This window comes from Eublepharis macularius, chromosome 4, assembly GCF_028583425.1.
Source record: "Eublepharis macularius isolate TG4126 chromosome 4, MPM_Emac_v1.0, whole genome shotgun sequence".
NCBI lineage: Eukaryota > Metazoa > Chordata > Lepidosauria > Squamata > Eublepharidae > Eublepharis > Eublepharis macularius.
Genome location: NC_072793.1, coordinates 99,441,036 through 99,461,751, shown reverse-complemented (window position 1 = coordinate 99,461,751; position 20,716 = coordinate 99,441,036). Strand labels below are relative to the sequence as shown.

The 20,716-nt window shown below is 40.9% G+C and overlaps 1 protein-coding gene across 1 annotated transcript; it reads left to right on the top strand.

Moving 5' to 3' along the window:
• Positions 1–7,233: 7,233 nt before the first annotated feature.
• On the top strand, positions 7,234–19,955 carry CISH (cytokine inducible SH2 containing protein). Its single transcript, XM_054978847.1, has 3 exons — positions 7,234–8,057; positions 16,010–16,236; positions 17,259–19,955. The coding sequence occupies exons 1-3, from the start codon at positions 8,011–8,013 to the stop codon at positions 17,756–17,758; spliced, it is 774 nt and encodes a 257-aa protein (XP_054834822.1). The 5' UTR covers positions 7,234–8,010; the 3' UTR covers positions 17,759–19,955.
• Positions 19,956–20,716: the final 761 nt, after the last annotated feature.

The window sequence follows — 20,716 nt, the reverse complement described above, 5'->3', positions numbered from 1 at the left end:
AAAATTGCTCTAATGGGCTCCTCATGCATGCCAGGAGGATAAGAGGACCTGGCAACCCTAATCCAGCCCCCTGGAGAAAATGACTGCTTTGGAGGGTGGACGCTATGGGATTATATCCTGCTGAAGTCCCTCCCCTCCCCAAACCCTGCCATCATAAACTCTGCCCCCCCTATATATCTACTATAAATTTCCCAACCTGAAGCTGGCAATCCTAGTTCACCCAACAACTACTGGTCATAAAGTTCCTCTCTCTTGTCCTCACGCACTGACTGTGCTTGGCTTCAGTAAGTGATATAATTCGTACAATGCATTCATACAACGCGAACAGGAAGCAGGAGCCAGGATTCCAGGATACCTTTTAAAGTTTTGCTGCAGTGCCTCTGGACCCAAGAGTGTGTGAGAGAATGCCAGATACCCCATTCAACCCTTCTGTATGTCTTTCTACAACATCTACATAGCTGAGATGGGAACCGCTTTGCTTTTATGGTTGGGGAAAGCAGTCTGAAGGGCATAACTCACATAGGCCTCCACTCCAAGTTGACTCAGAGACTCTAGCTGGTGCAGAACGCTGCAGCTCGTTTACTCTCAGGAGTTAGATGGAGCATGCATATCATTCCTATTCTGTAGTCACTCCACTGGCTTCTCATCACTTACTGCAGAGAAGTTAGCCGTGTTAGTCTGTGGTAGCAAAATCAAAAAGAGTCCAGTAGCACCTTTAAGACTAACCAATTTTATTTTAGCATAAGCTTTCGAGAATCACTTACTGTGCTCAACTCAAAGTCATCATGACTATCACATTCAAAATCCTTCATTGCCTTGGCCCCTCATATCTATAAGACCACCTCTCCCTCTGTGTTCCATCACAGTAGCTTTGCTCATCTGAATAGGGCTTTTTGCAGATACTGCTCTGCAGTTGGGTAAAATCAACAGTTGTCTCCACACGTGCTTTCTCTGTGATAGCCCCCATTTTATAGAATGGCCTGCCCGAGGAGATCAGGAAAGCTCCCACTCTCCTGGCTTTCTGCAAACTATGCAAAACTGAATTATTCAGGAAGGCTTTCTACTCAGATTATAGGACTGTGTTATAAAAAATAGCTCAGAGAGATGCATTGACAGGGACTATACGTTACTCTATTGGGTACTGTCTGCTGATGTGGACATGTGCCTACTAGGGAGTTTCCATGCTGCTTAACATACCATGTAAATTAGTTACACTTTTTTCATCTCTGGGTTCAGCTTTATGCTACCATTCCCTAGTTTATCTCTTTCATTGAATGTCTTGACTGTTGTTCCTTATTGTACTTGCTCAGTGAATGTCCTCACTGTTGATTATATTTTCACTTGCACTGTATAATCTCAATGAGAAAGGTGGACAATACATTTATAAATAAATGGGGAGAAACATATCTTCTTTTAGGTAGCTAGAAACGGTAGGGGGAAATGTTATTGCCTTGAGAGGCAGAACATTTGATATTGTTTATGCAGACAGAGTACAGAAGAGAAACTAAAAGAGTTCTAGCCAACATAGGCTTTTTCATATAATGGACAATTCAGGCACCAATTAATTTAAGCCTATAATAGAAGATGTTTGATAGAGCTGTCTTTGAGCTGGTTGCCCCTTGGATTATATGTGTCTATGGCGATGGGGAGATGGACTGTTGGCAGAATAATTACCCTGCTTGATTTGCATGGAGGTGCCAGCTATATGAACTGATAGTGCCAAGTGTGGGCTTCATATAGGAGCCACAATTTGTGCAAATATTGAAAATACCATGTTCAGTCTATATATAGGAGTACTAGCTAATGCAATTAATATATCCACGATGACCCAGCCTTTCTTCCAGGAGCTCCACAGACCCAGAAGTGAGCTCAAAGTGTGAACATGAACCACAAATTAAGCTCAGCAGCCCGTTTTTTTTGGTAAGCTTAAAAAAAAAAACTTCATATGAACGTCTCTGCCCATATGTTGCTTATTAAGTGAAATAAATGAAAACTTTTAAAGTGCTGTTGGGGAGGGGGATAGCTACTTAATGTTATCACAGGAAGCAGCCAATCAATGCTGTGCACAGCTGACTGCTTCTAATTTAGAGCTCCCCCCACCCCTGCTTGAGGTTCAGCTAGTGAAGAATAAGTATGTTTGAATTCACAACAGGGGTGCTATGAGAAAGAAATTACTGCTTTTAAAAAGTACATGGGTCCTCTTCGTTGTATGTCTCTCTGCAGGTAACAATGGTTATATTGTACTGCCTTCAAGTCCTTGGTAGTCTGTTCACAGTCTTCTGTGGAACACTGAAGTCTCCCCGCTTTCTATTATCATATAGTCACGAAACCAATCATCCTACTTTTGTCTGTTTCAAAGTCAAGTTCTCAATGCATGGTTGAAATATTGAAAATACGTTGAAATATTTCAATAGGAGCTTTGCTATCGATTTGGAGCTTTGCTAATTGAGTTTTGCATGAGCAGAATTGTGCACTGAAGTTGCAGTCCTGTGGATGCTTATCTGAAATGAGATTTACTTTGAAGTAACCATGGTTAAGATTGCACTGATGAGCATTATAAATATGGATGTTTATTGGCAAATACCAATCAATATTTTTATTGGCAAATACATATACCTACCTACATATATCATAAATGTATACCAGCCAAATGTGCCCAGTTCACAACAGGTCTTACATTTAGTTTCCTGAACCATGTATCATGTTTATTTACACAGAGACACTTTTACCAGCAGATGGTAGCATAATACTGTGCTGGAATACTGAATGGAATGTTCGGGAGTTATTTTTAGCTTTTCTTTTTTGAACTTTCCACTCATGTTGTTCTGAGCCTTCTCAGAATTTTTGTAATAGGATTTTCTCCAACTGATACATCTGTTGGATCAACACGTTGTTCATTCATGGCTGTGTATGCATATTGGCTTGATCACCAAATATTAGTGATGGAAGTAAGATTTTTCAGTTACCTGGATGCTTGATATCATCATTGAAATTTTGCTGTTAGCCACATATACAGTGTAATTTGTGTAAATCCTGAAAAATATTTTCCAGGCCTAAACTGTTGAGTTTTTAAAACACAAGAAAACAGCCTTCCTTTCGGTTTGATGAATTCAGAAGCATGCGTTCTATCACCACCAACAAGGAAAATGGAGTGTATCTAATCTATATGTATTTTTCAACTATAGTGGGCTACTGAATAGTCAATTACTGAATCTACCTAACGTGTTTGCGTGTGCGCGCGTGCATGTGCGCACACAGAAACATTATGGTAATATATTATCAAAATGTCAGTGCGATCGAATACAGAGTTACTCCAGTCTAAGCCCATTGAAATCAATAGGCTTTTAGACTGAAGTATCTCTGCACAGGATTCCATTGTAAGTCCCTTAAAAAATATCTGCAGCCAGAGCTGGATTTATGTACACACTAAGCAAGCTACAACTTAATGACTCAGATTTTGAGGGGACTCTAAATAATAATAATAAAAACCCTATTAGAATAAAACACCTTTTTTGGTGATGCTGTGTAGCCTCTTGAACTTGACATAGTTTAGGGTTTTTGCATGTCTTAATGCGGCCCTATCTAAAGCTTTCCTTAGAACTACTGAGCTACAAATGTTGCATGAATTATGTTCTGTCTAAAATGAGCATGAGCAGACTTGCAAGTCCCTTTTTCAGATTTTGACTACTAGAGGGCACTAGAAAACAACTTTAGAAAGTCTGTGAGGACAAGGAAAGGTGCTTTCCCCTGTCTCTTTTAGGCATAGTAGAGCAACAGTGATTATAGCATTTATGAGTAATTAATCTATGTCAAAAATCCCTACTTTGAAATTGTGTATTTCCCAAAGGTTAAATGGGGTTGCAGAACCAACAAGCCTTCATACAAATGTTTTCAAATGTATTCAAATGTGATCTGGTTAATTGGCTTTTATTCTTTCACTGTTTTGGGGTATGAATGTGAGTGAACAGACTATTAAAATACACACACGACACACGACACACAAAGAAAGTTTTCTAAATACAGACTTTCAATCCTGTTGAGTAACATGATGAATGAATACATGTTCAGGCAGTGCTATTTCTCTCATTTTAAGAAAACACATTACAGTACATTATGAAAAAATACAGCCTTCATGTTCAGAGGCACTATCCCTCTAAGTACCAGCACTGAGTAAGTGCAACCACCGGGGCAGGCTTCGGCCTGCTCATAGGCTTTCAGGGCATCTGAAAGGGCTTTTTCACTGTGTGAAAATGCATGCTGGGTCAGATGAAGCATTGGTTGTTCTTAGGAGGTTATTTACTTAATACATTGCTCAATGAAAAATTGCTATATGGATATGAGTCTTGTTTCACAAGTAAAGGCAATAACAACAACCTACAGAACAATGTAATGGTATACTCTCTTGGATGTTGACAGTCTTTTCCTCCTGTTCATAAGCAAGATTTGTATTTTTATGCAGGAATTCAACACAGTGCATGATGGAATTTCGACGGGGAGATTCAGCTGCACACATAAGTACAGTGTGTAACATTCCATCAGCCGATATGCCATTAACATTCCGGTATGCTGTGGGGGAAGGAGTTTTGATTCTAAAATTTGACTCCATGAGATTGATCTGATACAGTCCTTTTGTTCTCAGAAGTTAGCTACAGCATTTACCTGAATATATAACAAATTTAGGCTACACAGTTAAGTTTGAAGATATTTTCAGATTGAAACTCCAAAACTCTTATTTCAGAAATGGAAAGATTCTCATTATGAATACCCAGATTTCTCAAAATGCTCAGGTTAATTCCCAAACACATACTGCAGTTAGGAACCCCTGAAATGCAAAACAGCAGAGGCACCTTATGCAAGTGTTGTGATTTTCACCACTCTACTGCACCTTTCACTCAGTGAAAATCACCAGAACCTCACGTCAAACCATATGAACATCTGAACTTTACAGATGCAAACCATGTGCTTTAACTACAGCTTTTCTTTGTTGATAAAAGGTACCTGCTGTATGCATGCACCGAGTTATCTTACTCTGTCAAATTATTGGCCCATATAACCTGGCACTGTCTACTACAACTGGCTGGGACTGTCCAAGGTCTCAAGCAATCCCAGCTCTTCTACTGAGATCCTTTCAGCTGGAGATTCCAGGAAATTAATCAAAGATTTCTCAGCTATAGGTCCAGTTCCCTCTCAGCTAGGAAGGTGTGAACCATGACTGAGAATCGGCATGCCACAATTGTTCCAGAGAGATACAGGAGCTTGCCATGCTGAACAAGCTCACATGGTTGCTTGTCAAACAGTCACTCCACAATTATTTGTTTTTCAAACTGAGCCTGAAATTTCAGTCTTATTCAACTTTGTAGAAAGCATGGATTCCACCTTGATTCTTAAAGGCACTTATTGGTTCAAGTCCCACCAGCTTTTATGAAACCCCTGTCAGCATTAGCACTTTGACAAAAGAGAGTTAAATATACCATTTACTGCCTAGAAAGTTGAAGAAAGAGTACCACTATGCCCAGCTAGCCCTACGATATGAAGGCCCATTTGGTTAGGAAACGTCAGGACAAGGTATTCTAGTCTGCCCCTGTGTTTTTCATAGAGTATTGGCTTTCTGACAGTGAACCTTCTAGTCCTATGTGGAACATCATTGTGGGGGCTTGGGATACTTCAGAGCTGAACATTCCAGACTGTTCTTTATACTGAAAAAAAGTTTTGAGCTGGGAATGGATAAGTAAAGTTAATTAGAATATAGCTGTCAGGCGACTTCATTTTATTTTTTGAGAAATTTCAATTTTAAACTCTGTTGTAAGGAGCACAATTGCTGCATGGGTTCACATTGGGAGAGATGGTCCTTCAAGTATGCGGGCCTAGTTCATGAAGCACTTTATACTTCTGTAACTACTAGTAGTGTTTAATATTCATCAAACCCAGGTTACACTGGGGTACAGTTAATGCACGGAGAAGGGAGGAAAGAAACTACTAACCTATCTGCACCTGTATGTGTTTGCCATAAATTATGAAGAAGCCTAAGCACACACAAAATGCAGTCTCTTTTTTGTGCAATTACAGATGCTGTAAAAAGCCGTTATACAAAAAGGGATTCTGCACAGAATTTGTACACACACAGGCCTGTCTATAGAATTGTCAATCTTCTTCAGATAGGTAGCTAGCTCTGATTGCAAAAAGGGACCTTTAAAAGGTAGCTAGCTCTGACTCTCAAAACCTAAAATCTTATTAGTCTTTAAGATGACACTGGACTCAGTCCTGCTACTGAACCTCTGATAAGGGAGAGGGAGGAATTAACAGGTGTGATCCTCATCCCTCTCTTGAGAAATCCACAGCTCAGTGGTACAGCATACATGCTGTACACAGAAGGTCCCATATGGAAGCCTCACCATCTCAAGTTAGCAACGCTGGAGAAATCGCTGACTGAGATTTTGGGGAGCTACTTAGTAAAGAGCAGCTCACAGTAGAAGGCATAAAAGAGGTGGATGGGCCAGAGAAGAAGGGGAGGAAGGATTGCACCTCTTCAGGCTGCAGGTAAGGGATCACCTGTCAAAAACTCCCTGTAGACAAAAGACTAACAGAGCACACAAAGAGAAAAGGCTAGGACCTTTTCCCTTTGTTGTCCTTTTTGGTCTTTGCATTGAGTTTTATGTGCTGCGTGAAGTTCATTCCACCTCAAGATTTTGCGACTTCATCCTTCTGCAAGTGTCAACCAGGACTCCCCCATTTGCCTTACCTGTATTCAGTTTTAGCACGGTTCTTTTATTTGGTGAAGAGGTAGAAGAAAGAATGGAAATTGCATCTGAAAAGTTATCTATTAAATAGTGATTCAAGTGCGAGACGGCAGGATTCCGTTTGCGGAAACAGCAGCCTCATAAAGCAGACTGTTCGCCGTCGCTCCATTCAAGGCGGGGATACTTTAAAGGCTGCTCTCTTCGCCCTTAGCGAGCCGCCTGGGATTTTTGGAGGGGTTCTCCAGCAGGCACCCGCTCCCCCCCCCCCCGCCCCGGGGTACTGGCGTGCGTGTTTCTCAGTAAGTCTACAAGGCTACGCTCGTTACAGCATTCGACGTCATTGGCCTCTGATTGGCAGGGCTCCGAGGTCCAGCCCTGCCCTCATTCTCTCTGATTGGCAGAGCTGTGAGGTCCAGCCCAGCTTTCCTGGAAAGTTCTTGGAAATCTATCAAAGGTATTTCCTTGAACACACAGAACGAAAGCAGCCAATGCTGGCTAGCCCTGAAAACAACCAACAACTTTTCGGCTGGATCCCTGGAAGGAGCAGCTTGATTTTATTTTCCTGTAGAGAAAAAAAAGATTTGGAATACAGGGGGTATTATTTTGACCTCCGGAGAGCGACGCTGACATCAAGATACCTATTATGGACAAATCTATTTATACTTTTCTTTTTGGTTAATATCGGTACTGTGATGTGAATACAATACAATTCCAGGAATCTACCACTTCCTGGAATAGCTTAAAAGGGGCAAACAAAATATTACTTAGTAGTGTTTTTTCCTCCTACAGCTGTATTACTCTAACAGCCAGCGTCGAGGGTAGCTGCTGCTGTTCTTCGCTTAACTTCTTTCAGACAGAGACTGTTTATTGAGATATATTTATAATTATACATTCCTTTTTTTATTGGCGGTCTTAAACGCCACTAGAGAGGAGGATTCTCATCCTTTCTTAAGTACTCATTTTCTTTTACTCTGGTAATTTTAAAATCATTTTTATTACTTTTTTGGCCACAGCAAGAATATATTGGAAAGGGCTACGGTCAGGCAGCTTGTTCTACGCAGAGCTCGCTGAACGATCCGTACAGGTTTTCTGGATACCCCAATTTACTTCGTTTGCTGCGGTTGACCTCCAAGGTGCTTTCGAGAAGCTGTGGTGGAATAAAGCCAGCCTCTTCTCTCCTCATTACTTACCTACCGACTTGTGGTATTCCTGCTGGGAACGAAGAAAATAACCGGCAGCGGGAGAGCTATTTCCTAGTTCTCTTGAAGACCTAATGCTTTTTCCTTCGTCCTGGAGTGACATGATCCTCTGTGTCCACGGGTAAGATACATTTCAGACTTTACTTTCTAAAGCAGGGTAAGAACATTGTCTCCCATGGATTCAATGGGACACATTCTGAGCCTCGGTTTGTATAAAAAAGTGAAGTTTCCGTACATACCAGTGGGTTGAAGTTAACTTACGTTAGCGAAAGTCCAGCCTCTCTTTCCTTTCTTCCATTACTGCCACGCACGTTTTTCAGGAGAGAAAATAGTACAGAATACCTTTAAAACATTTTAATGGGGAAAAAAGAACTTTGTTGATGTCTGTGCTGTATTTTTTAAAAAATAAGTGGCTTAAACATCCTAATGGAAAGAATGTGCGTTTGGGGTGGGGATGGGGGAGTATTAAAAATAAATTGGAAAACTAAACCTGTGGGGAAATACTCTGTGAGCTGTTAGAGAGCCCTCTACCATGAATAGAAATGAATGTCTGATTTTAAACTAGTTTATCACTGAAGGTTAGTTCTGAAATATATACATAGATTTCTGAAAGTGGTGACAGTTTATCTACCCAAGACTGGGGGCGGGGGGGGGGAGCAATAGTGTGGGGACTGTGACTCTGTGTGACACAGACATATAGGTGTGCAAATCACATCTAGCCCTGTAACCTGTACACTGGAGAAATTAAGATTTACAGTTTACAGTTAGAGTTTACAGTTGTTCCAGTTTGGCTAGATGCTTCCCATTATTTGTACTTTCTTAGTTTTATCACACAGTTGGGAAACTACAACTCAAATGTGAATGTGTGTTTTGCCAGGTCAGCCTAACATTTGCTGTTCCTTGGGGCCACTGAGGATATAAACACTTGCATTTGCAACCAGTGCCTTGTTTACAGTATTTTGTCTGACCTTTTTACACATATAGGCATGCCAAAACATGGACCTGTCCCTTTAGTTGTTAAAATCTAGTCTAATTTTAAGCCATGGAATATAAGGCAGACATTAGAAGTGTTTTTCCTCTTCATTTTTAACCTCCTCCTTTTAGGTTCTGCTTCATTCTAGTGCTGATAAGATACCATCATTATTTTCCTGTTTCTCAGCTTTAACTTTAAATGTGACTTGCGTTGCAGTAGTAGATCTGATTCCTTTACCACGGTTGTTTCATTGTTCGCTTGCTTCTTACATTGAGACTTGTACTTTAGAATCCTGTTATGTTTAGAGAACAGTTTTGTCCTCCTTATTCAGACAGAATGCTGAAGAGGGTTAATAGAAATTTGCCCCTCTGAGAGTGCACAGGGCTCGGGAATTTTTTGTATCTGATGTCTTGCTATGAAAGTTTCACTGTGCAAGGAAGTAAATATCTCTCTGAAATCTGATCTACAGATTTGTCTGTGTTCTTCTCTTTTAATTCACCAGTGCTAATACTTTGGAGAAAGTTTTTTTTTTAATTTTTAAGACCAGATAATGTCTACTTTCTTTTCCAAAGTAGCAGTGCCTTAAAAGAACATTTGTACTGATACATTATTGTATTAATTTTTGATGTAGCCATTGTAGCCTTTTCACTAAATCCACTGTTTTTAATCTCATTAATTAGAACTATTTGACCCTTGGCAATTTTTCTTTAAACCTTGAATATTGTCTTATATTTCTTGTCCCTACTGTTGCATTTTAATCTCTCTTTTCCTCCAAGGGGCCTAAGCGGTATATATGTCTTTTCTGCCACTCCTTTATTTCCTAAAACTACCTTGTGAGGTAGATTAGGATGAGATATGGTAGCTGGTCTTCAGTTATCTATTGAGATTTGAACTGAATGGAAGTTTGAACTGAAGTCTCTCTGAGCTGTCCAACACTGATGTACCCATTACACAACAGTGCCTCTCAATCTGATTCCAGTTTTCTGAAAAATCATACTTGGATGTACAAGTTTTCCTAATATTCTCCATCCTCGTTGAGGAAGGAGAATGTTTACATTTTTAGAAATCATTGAGTAGTCTGATATACAATCATAAGGGTAACTTCTGCTTCCCTCCTCCCCCCTATGATAACGTTTAGGAAGTTGCTACATTATTCTGTGTGAATCTTTGTATCTAACTCATAATTCTCACACACATACTCTAAAATCCCCAATTTACTAATCAGTGCTCTCTCATACACTCAAATCTAACCACACACACAGTCTCACATATCATGAGAATTTCTTCATTCTTCCTCTGTCCTTCTGTCAGGCCCCGGAGACTCCCTCTTTGACAGAATTCCACTTCATTTCTCACTTGTCCCTCTTTGCTAAGCAGGCAAGAATCTTGGGAGCTTTGAAGTCCTTGTTTCTCCAAGGGGATATCCTAGACTCAGACAAAACCCCATCAAAGCCATTGTATTTTTTCGCACACAACACAGCTCCCCCCAAACAAGAATGCAGGTTTTGTTTGTTTACAGTCTAAAGAAGGCAGCAGTAAAGGCAACAGAGATTTAAAATCTATTTACAGTTGATAATAAAGATTAAAGCAACTAACAGTGCAATCCTTAGCAAAGTTACACACTTTTATGTCAATTGATGTCAGTAGACTTAAAAGAGTGTAACTCTGCTTAGAATGGCACTATAAATTCCTAAATACAACAAGATCCACAGAAAACACTTTAATATGAAAACACAAATCCCTTCTCTTCACAATATGTATGGTACACACCTAGACTTCCCAACTCATGCTTGAGAAATCCCTGGAGATTTGGGGGAGGAGTCTGGAGAGAGTGGGGTTTGGGGAGGGGATGGACTTCATTGGGTTACAATGCCATAGAGTCTGCCCTTCAAAGCAGCCATTTTCTCCATGGGACCTGATCTCTGTTGGCTGAAGATTAGTTATTATTCCAGGAGATCTCCAGCCCCCACCTGGAGGCTGGCAACCCTATCAGACAACTACTGGGATTGAACAAGTTTAGACACTTGTGAAATTCCGATGGTAAGAGCTCTATGAGGGAAATATATATTTACACATACACAGAGGACATAAAGAGGGAGAGTGGGAGATCAGTCAAAACTGGGAATATTCCCTAAAACATAAGAACAGACATGCAGACTCAGATCAGTTGTCCATCTATAATAATAATAACAATAATAACATTCGATTTATATACCACCCTTCAGAATGACTTAACACCCACTCAGAGCGGTTTACAAAGTATGTCATTATTATCCCCACAACAAAACACCCTGTGAGGTGGGTGGGGCTGAGAGAGCTAGAAGCTGTGACTGACCCAAGGTCACCCAGCTGGCTTCAAGTGGAGGAGTGGGGAATCAAACCTGATTCTCCAGATTAGAGTCCCGCGCTCTTAACCACTACAGCAGTCTAGTCTCACATGAAAGCAAAGCATGGAGACTAAAGCCATCCTCTGTTGCCACCCCCAAGTACTGGTATTTAGAGTATTTCTGTCTCTGAATGTGAGGGTTCTGTTTAGTTACCATGGCTAATTAATGGATCTAGATAGCTCCGTGAACTTAAGTCCTTTCATTTGTTACTGTTTTGGCACTCTTATCTTGTGTTCCATGGGAGCACACTATGTGCAGTCTTTTCAATATGTACAGTCACCATTTTGTGTGAATAAAGCAATGTGTGTATTTTCCAGCTTCAGTATACACAAATGCACACCCTCAAAAATCTGGGGTTTTGATCACATGTACTAAAGCTGGCAAATATACATACTTCCATGTTCATACAAAATAGTGACTGAGTGTATCTCACATGGGGATACCTCACATTCTCACACACTTTTCTAGTGTGCACCAAAAGCTGCTTAACTAGTGGCCATCATCAAATCTTGTGGCAGCAAATTCCACATGGCAGCTTCTTTTTGTGTAAGGAAGGACTCTTAGCTTTTCCTGCTTCAATCCCCTGATCATTTTGGTTGTTGTTAGCTGCTGTGCACTGTACTGTCATGTCAGGGTTTTCCTGTTGGTATACCTCCTACCCTGAAAAGAGAGCTAAGAGATTGCACAAGATACAAAGCAGTTTAGAGCTGGAGCAGTCACCTCTGTTGAAAGAAACATCAGAACAGAAAATCTACTAAAAGTAACTCAGGCATTAAGTATGGAGCTTGTTCTTAGTCATTCTTTGCAAGAGCCACTGCGAAGCGCTTTCCATTGTGGTCCAGTACAAAGCTTTCAGTGCTAGTAGATACCTATATAAAGCTATGCCTACTTTTAGCTCTATGAGTCACTTCTACTACTGAATCTGCTGCCATCCTGCAGCAGACACTAATGAGCACATTCCGGACTGATGTGATTTCTGTTTGACAAGAGTTCTCTTGTTTCCTTTTGGGAAAGATGCAAAAGCTTGCAACTCAGATTTTTTTATAAAAAAAAGAAATCAATTTTCAAATCCTTTTTGGTTAGTATTACTTTTGATAAACGCTTCCTTAACGCATCTTTGGATTTCAGTTTGCAGTAGGGTGAATTGAAGCAGGTCAAGTGGTAGGTTGAGGCTGTCTATGGAGAAGAAGAATAAACAGATTAGTAATGGGGATAGGAACCTTATATAACACATGTTCATCAGGGGTATCATTGGTACTGCAAGCTATTGAGAGTTATATGATGAAAGCAGGAAAGTGAGGAATTTTCCAATCGGGACTCAGCCCTTTTGCATGATTGCATGTGTACTTCTTCAGTTTGGCAGGTTAACCAGACAAGTACAGTTGGAATTTATGAATGAATGTTTGGGTTATCTCTTCTACCATATGGATGTCTCCTCCAGCCAAGTAAGCAGTTGGAAATGGGCAACGAAGCTGTCAAGAGAACAGAAGAGGAGGCCATGGCCAAACCCAAGCAAGCATGGCAAAGGCAGATCCAAGCACAGACTGCCTTGTAACATTAACTCCCCATTCTGTTCTTTCTATTTCCAGCTCTTATACATCCTTTTTGTTATTGTTGCTCTTTTCCAACACAAATAATATCTGTCTTACTGTAGCAGAGACTTAGTATCGGCATATTATAAAACTGCTGGAAAATGTTTTAGTCTTTAAAGTGTTATTGGATTCAAATTTTGTTCAAAAACTGTTTCCTCAAAATACTGAATACTGGTTCAAGTTAACAGTTACTTCCTTGGCCATTAGTTAAGCAAAGTCCCTGCTTCTTTCCTCCTGCTTTCAGTTAGTAGATGGGTGACCACACCAAAGACAGGGCCTTATTGGTGGCTGTGCCTCATCTTTGAAACTGCTTCTCCATAGTTGCTTGCCTGGGACACAGCTTAAATAGTTTTAAGCACTAGGTGAATGTTTTTTTTATTCTCCTAGGCTTTGGGCAGAATTGGGGGGTATTTTAAGAACAGTGCTTGGTCACCAATTTTTAAAACAAACACTAAACTCTTTTGATTGCTGACTGGGATGTACAGCCCCACACTGATGGAAATATTAAAATGCCGTTCTCTCCAGCTACATAGATAAGATTTTGTTGGTGTTTTAATATCAGTAATTTCACTGGATTACAGACGTCAGGTTCTTCATGTGGTTGGAAGCACTGCAGGATTGCCAGTAGGGCTGCCAGGTCCAGATTGGGAAATTCCGGGAGATTTTGGGGGTGGAGCCTGGAAAGAGAGGAGTTGGGGAGGGGAGGGGTCGCAATGGGGTATAATGCCATAGAGTCTACCCTCCAAAGCAGCCATTTTCTCCAGGGGAGCTGATCTTTGTGGCCTGGAGATCAATTGTAATTCTGGGAGAGCTCCAGCCACCACCCGGAGGCTGGCAACCCTAGTAGTCAGGTTCCCCGAGGCCCAAACCGGTGGATGGAGGGGTGTGGTGGGGTGTGCACCGGGAGGGAACTTATGATGTACCTTGCATGACAACAAAGGTAATAGAGTGCACAGGAGCGCACTCCAGAGCTCCCATTCCCCACACCTTCCCCTGCCCCCCCCCGCTACTGGCTGTGTAACAGGTGGAGAGGGGGCATGGCTGGATGTGGGGGATTCCCTTCCCCAACCAGGGGACTGTGAATCCTATCAAGAAGGCTGCCATGCTGCCAAATGGTCATTTGAAGCCCTCTTGAGAGAGGTGTTACTCTGTCATCTGTCCATTGCATCCACTACTTTAACATTCTAGTAAATATTGAAATCTCTGTTATGACTGAGAGCTTGATAGAGAAATAGGATATCTACAGACTGTAATTTCCCAAAAAATTTTGAAGGAAAAATGTATTTTCAAATGGTTAGTTTCCATTGGTAAGTTTTTCTTTATCAGTATTTATCACGATCTGTATTAATAATGCTATCATTTATTAATAATGATTCATTAGTTAGGTTCTGTGTTACCTGTCTAGAGATATTTGTGTCTGAAATATAAATGATAAGGCACTTGAGGCAGGGCTGTTTTAAGACTTTCATAGGCCCTAGACACTCTTACTTTAGGAGACCCTACACTACTTCATATCAAACATATTAAAATGAAACCATATTAAATATTATTATTTGCTGAAAAATTGAAAGGATTTTTATAATTTTGCTTTTGAAATTATCTGGCTACGAGTAACTCATTTAATTTATGATTGGTTATGATTTCTTGGCAATCATCATGCATGCTCAGGAATTCTTGAAAAGTGAGAAAATTTAATCTACAAATTGTTTTTAAACAATTTTGAATCTACACATTTTGAATCTACAAATTGAATTAAACAATTTTATCTACAAATTGTTTCAAAAATTCTTGAAAAGTGAGAAAATTCAATCTACAAATAGTTTTCAAATGTAATTAAATTTTTATGAATACTAAATATAATTAATGACGTCTGACTATATTAATTTAAACTCTATAATTAAAACTGGTCACAAATACTACTCTTTCTACATTGCTCATAATGTTAGCTCTCATAACGTTACAATTTTTTTAATTTTATTGTTTGAATTAAACGCACACCCTGAATGAATCAACACACTCAGCCAGTCACGATGTACCACTACTCAGGATGGCAGAGTGGGCAACACTGAGCGCAAGTGTTTACTCATTTATGTTGCAGTTGATGTACTATTACATTTTGTAGATACTTAATTAAACATTTATTAATTTTGGTTTTGTAGTTTTCTTTGTGTATTTTAGAGCCAATAATTTTTTCAAGTCTCAGACATTTTCATAGGCCACTGAAAAGCTTGTAGGCCCTAGACTCTGTGCCTATAATGCCTAATGGATAAAATGGCCCTGATTCAAAGAGGTTTCACTCTTAGTACTTTCTAAAGGTTTTGGTTTTTACAAAATTTTATTTTTTGGTACAACGGGGTAGTGGGGGAGCGGAGCTAGGGTTGCCAGATACCCTTACCTCCTGTTGGGAGGGTGGAGTCCCTGGCACTTACCTTGTGTGCTGCATGAGGTCCTCTTTCATGTGTGTGCAAAGCGCACGCATGCCCCAGAGCTGGTGTGATGATGTCACTTCCGGAAATGACGTTACCACGCCAGCCACGCGAGCATTCCTGTGTTCTGCATGGGACCAATTCAGCCCGTTTGGGGCCCAAATCAGCCCGTTTGGGGCCCAAATCAGCCCCAAACGAAGTGTGGTGCAACGACGTCACTTCCGGAAGTGATGTTGCCACGCTGGTCGGAAGCATGCATGCAGTGTGCACTTCTGAGGTGCCTGCCAGTGGCGGGCAACCTCTGGGAGCTTACCCCCTCCCACTGATCGCTGAGCAATCGGTGGACAAGAGGGCAAATCCCCAGGAGTTTGCCTGCCAGTGGCAGGCACCTGGGAACCCTAGAGGGAGTGCATGCATGCGCTTCTTCTCTCCTGTGCCTCCCTACTCCGCCAGCCAGATGAATGGGGCTGGAGGGTTGGCAAGCTTACTGTCATTTGCCTGAGGATGTGGTGGATGTATACTTCAGTGTATGATGTTTCCTTCCTTTCTTCTTCCTCTCTGTGGGACTTAACATATGCAGAGCTCTGTTTATGCAATTTAGCATGTTGTATCATAATAACTTAGCAAGGAGTAACCTGGTGATGAAATCTGGTGCCAGTAAAACTAAAATGCATACAAACTGCTCTTCTTTTCAGACCCCATCCTTTGCTGGCAGAGGAGAAAATCAGGAGACTATCGCTTGGGGCTCTTGCAGTGAATTTGTCAGAGCAAGTCATGCAGCCTCTATCAGTCACACCCTTCCAAGAAGGGCCTACTCCTGTCTTGGTGGAACCCACACTAGAGAGTAACCCGCCTCAGCCACGAGATCCAGAAGAGGACCTGCTGTGTATTGCAAAGACTTTTTCATATTTGCGAGAATCTGGTAAGAGCCCAAATCAACATGTCTATTTTATAACTGGTGTGTTCTAAGGTTGCAAATAGCAAGAAGCTGGCACTCTGTCTTTCTTTCTGCAGTTGATTAACACTTATTATAGGGCCTCCTTCCTGTAAGCAGAGATCAACCAAAACGGCCATTTTAATGTCTTTTTTGATCCATATGTTGACATTGTCATCAGTTATGATTTGCTTCATTTTTTTACCATTCGTAGGGTTTTAAAAACATTTCTTTTACACCATTTGAGTTACATCTCATTTATATTGCAAGTGATGCAAAATAATGTTGAGAATGCATTGAAATTAATAGGAAACAGTCAGTGTGAGGAAAGAGAAACTGGTATGAAAATAAAGACTTATTGCCTTATGCCCTACAAGTGAAAAACAACATCAAAATGAGATTATTCTAATCTTCAGGAAAGTCCAGTGCTGATGGCAGCATGATCTTATCACAAGCTAGTTCTGTGATAGGGCTGGTATGGTGCAATGTTCAGCTTGGAACAGTAAGACTGAGATTCAAATCCTTAATCAGCTATGCAGTTTACTGTGCGGTTTTGGACAAGTCTGTCTTTTTCAGCCAGTGTAGCATAGTGGTTAAAGTGTCAGTCTAGGATCTGAGGGACCCAGGTTTGAATTTGCCATGGAACTTTGCTGGGTGACCTTGGGCCAGTCGCACACTCTCAGCCTAACCTTCCTCACAGGGTTGTTGTGAGGATAAAATGAGTCACCATTGGGGATAAAGGTGGGATATAAATGAAGTAAGTAAGTAAATAAATTGACTCACAGTATTTTCGGTTAAAATGAGGAAGACCCCATGTATACCACCTGAGCTTATTAGAGTGATAGATGTGATAGATGTGATAGATGAATAAATGTGCTTTCCTCAATTTTTGTAAACTTTGCTCTGCACAAATATTGAGGATGCCTCCTTGTGAACCATCTGTATTTTCCTCTAGGATTTGTATTTTCTGTTTAAAAGTAACTATCTGTCCTTCTGGGATTTTCTCCTAGGCTGGTATTGGGGCTGCATCACAGCCAGTGAAGCCAAACAGCAGCTCCAGAAGATGCCTGAAGGAACCTTCCTGGTACGGGACAGCACTCACCCAAGCTACTTGTTCACATTGTCAGTCAAAACCAACCGGGGGCCCACCAATGTGCGCATCGAATATGCTGACAGCAAGTTCCGGTTAGATTCCAACTGCCTCTCCAAACCTCGAATTTTGGCCTTCCCAGATGTGGTCAGCCTAATCCAGCATTATGTTCTTTCATGCACAGTGGACAAGAGCGATGCTCCTTACCCCCCTCCCGTGCCCTTGCCACCCATACAAAAGGAGATTGCAGCATCAGCAGTGCACTTGAAACTGATCCGGCCACACAGCCGCAAGAATAGTGCTCCAAGCCTGCAGCACCTCTGCCGGCTGCAGATCAACAGATCCACTGCAGAGGCAGACTGCTTGCCTCTACCAAAGAGAATGAAGGACTATTTGAAGCAGTACCCTTTCCAGCTTTGAGGTATTGCCTCAGAAAGACAGTAGAAGCAAAGTAAAATCCAGATGGGACAGTAATGTGTCTTTGTTCCACAGAAGCAGTATGGTATTAAGTGGGCACAGTAAATAAATGTCCATCAGAAGAGATGGTGTGTATTATCTCTTCCCCTTCTCCCCCCCCCGCCCCCACCTATCCTAATTCCATTCCTGTGTTATGGAGGGGGCTGCTAGTACCAATGACATGTACACGGTACACAATTCCAGTGCCCGAACTTCTGGGCTTCTCTCTTTTTTCTGACTGTGGCTTTGAGAAACACTCTTGGCATGTGCACACTACTTGAATTTCAGAGATGCCATGACACCAGGAATGTTAAAGCATTGTTACTGTCATTATTTATTTCCACGGTAGTTTTATTATCTTCTAGATTGTTTTTGCTTATCTTTCTTTTGAAAAATGTATTAGAGATGGGCCCAAACTGGATCTACACAATTTTGCCCATTGCCCAATATTCTTAGGGGCTGGGTGGGTGGGTGGGTGAATTTGAATTCAGTCTCCATTTAATTTGCTAATCATAGCCTTCTCCCCAGGATGCCATGGTTTATTCCTGCCAAGATACCATTGTAAGTGTGTGCAAGTTTGGGCATATGGTTGCCAATGCTGGGTTGGAAAATTCCTGGAGATCCAGGGGTGGAACCTGGGCAGGGAATTCAGCAGGGATGTGATGTCATAAAGTCCACATCTGAAGCTGCCATTTCTTCCAGGGGAACTGATCTCTGCAGTCTGGAAATAAGTTGTAATTCCTGGAAATCTCCAAGTCCCACCTGGAGGTTGAGAACCCTATTTGGGCACCCACTGAAAAAAATCAGGCTCCAAAAGAGGTCCCACCAATGTGGTACACAAAATATTTATTTTCCTGTCAAATGAACTTGTTAGCTTTGCGTCAGTGAAGGGAAGTGTGTCCCAGTGCCCTTCTACTCTTCCCTTCTTTGAAGAGGACACTCCTATTCTGAATCAACAGATTAGATCTTCATGACTTTTTTTTTCAAATGGTGGAGTAGAGTCCCCTGAATGCCCTCACGTGAGGCTTGGAATTGGCATTTGCCTTGAAGGGATGACGATACCTCAGCCCAGCCTCAGTATAAAACTAACTCTGCTAAAATGCACCAACAGCAAAATTTTAAAATATGTAAGTATTTATTTATTTATTCATTTGGTGAAGGATCCCAGCAAAACGCAGGCCATCTTTCTTGCATCATGATTATAAGCTTAATCCACCTATTGACAGTTTGAAGGTAATTATATCACCAGTCTGTTACCATCATGCTGCTTCAGAAAAGAAAAACCAGAATCCTGCTGTGTTATTCACCATGTTATTTTTCTAATAGAGTATTGCTTTTTTGCATAGTATACTGGAATTAAAAATTTTAAAACTCCCTTAATTTCTTTTATGACCTTGCTAAAGTTTGCGGACAGTTATTCACTTTGATTCTAACCCTTGCATTTGAAAACAAGAGTGGAAAAAAGAACTGTTTCCCCCTAGGTTTTAGCTTTACTGTACACCACATCCAGTCATCCCTAATGTCCCTTGTCTTTGCTAGGGAGTAGATCAAATCTCCAGGGCTGACTATGAAAGAATAAGGATTATCCCTTGGCATTAATATTGCCTTCCACTGCTTCCTCATCTTCATGAGACTTGAGAGTAGAGAATCTACATAGTTGAAGGTGATGGCTGCTTTCCACCATATATCTAACAATGCAACCATAAGCAGAGTTACACCCTAACTCAATGGACTTACTCTGCATAGGATGACACTATGAATCCTCAGGACACTTATGGATATATATGATTTCACAGGCCCCTAGGGTTGTATTTGAGAGAGATACCTCTGCTGTGTGAGAGGGTGACTTATAGAAAGGGTAAAATCTTAGGGTAACCCAAAGGAAACATATGGGGCTTTCTGATTTTGCTCTGATCAGCCATCCGGCATGGCCTGGTGTGTTTAGTTAGTGTCCATTTCTTTTCATGTTTTTATAGGATTTGTTGTATTTCTGGTTTTATTTTGAATACTTTGATAATTGACAGAATGTGTGCCTGTGTGATGTCTGGTTTGTTGATCATTGAGCTCTCCCCCTTCCTTGTACACTGCAGCAGGGGCCAGAGCAAGGCAGATGAATGAAAAAAAATACAGATGATAAAATACAATAAATGATATTTTTAAATATAAAAGCATTCTAAAGTTTTCTTCTCGTGTTGTCAAGGAAAAGCCTTTAAAAATAATAGATTTTTAGATATGACAGCTCTCAATATTGGCATGGATGTAGCTAGTGCTATTACATGACTACAAGATAATTTGCTAGTTTTTGACATTGCCTTTGTGCTTCAGGCAGTAAGAATCATAACATAAGAACAGTAAGTATTCAAGATTCTTCAGGGAAAGTGATAAGAGCAAGTTTAGAAAGCTGAAGAGGTTTTTTGCGTTCCAGTTGAGTACGAACCAAGCCTTCGGATGGGTGTTGGGTATTTGAACACAATGCTGCTAGAATAGGCTTTGTCTTTTGTCAGAGACTTCATGCAGTATACAGGTTCTGCAGCAATGCTTGAAGACATGAACTGGGTGGGAGATGCTCCATTATTGATTTGGCAGCCACTAATTGCCTGTTGCCTGATGGCCCAAAGCTCAGAGTAAATATACTCAACATGGAAAAACACAGCATAATATTAAGCCCAATTTTTGACAGCAATGTAATAGGCTAGCTGTGTCTCCTATCAGCTTTACTACATCTTGATTGTTATACTATAGGCTTAGCTCTAAAGTAGTTGACATGCACCCTCCTACTTGGTCAGTGCCTCACAGAAAACATATTTAATGAGACAGTTCTTAATATCCTCTCAGATTGCAGACAGCGTAACCTGATGCTGCCAAACCCAAATTATGGCAGTACTCTCTGGCTCACAAACTTCTATAAGAACATAAGAATAG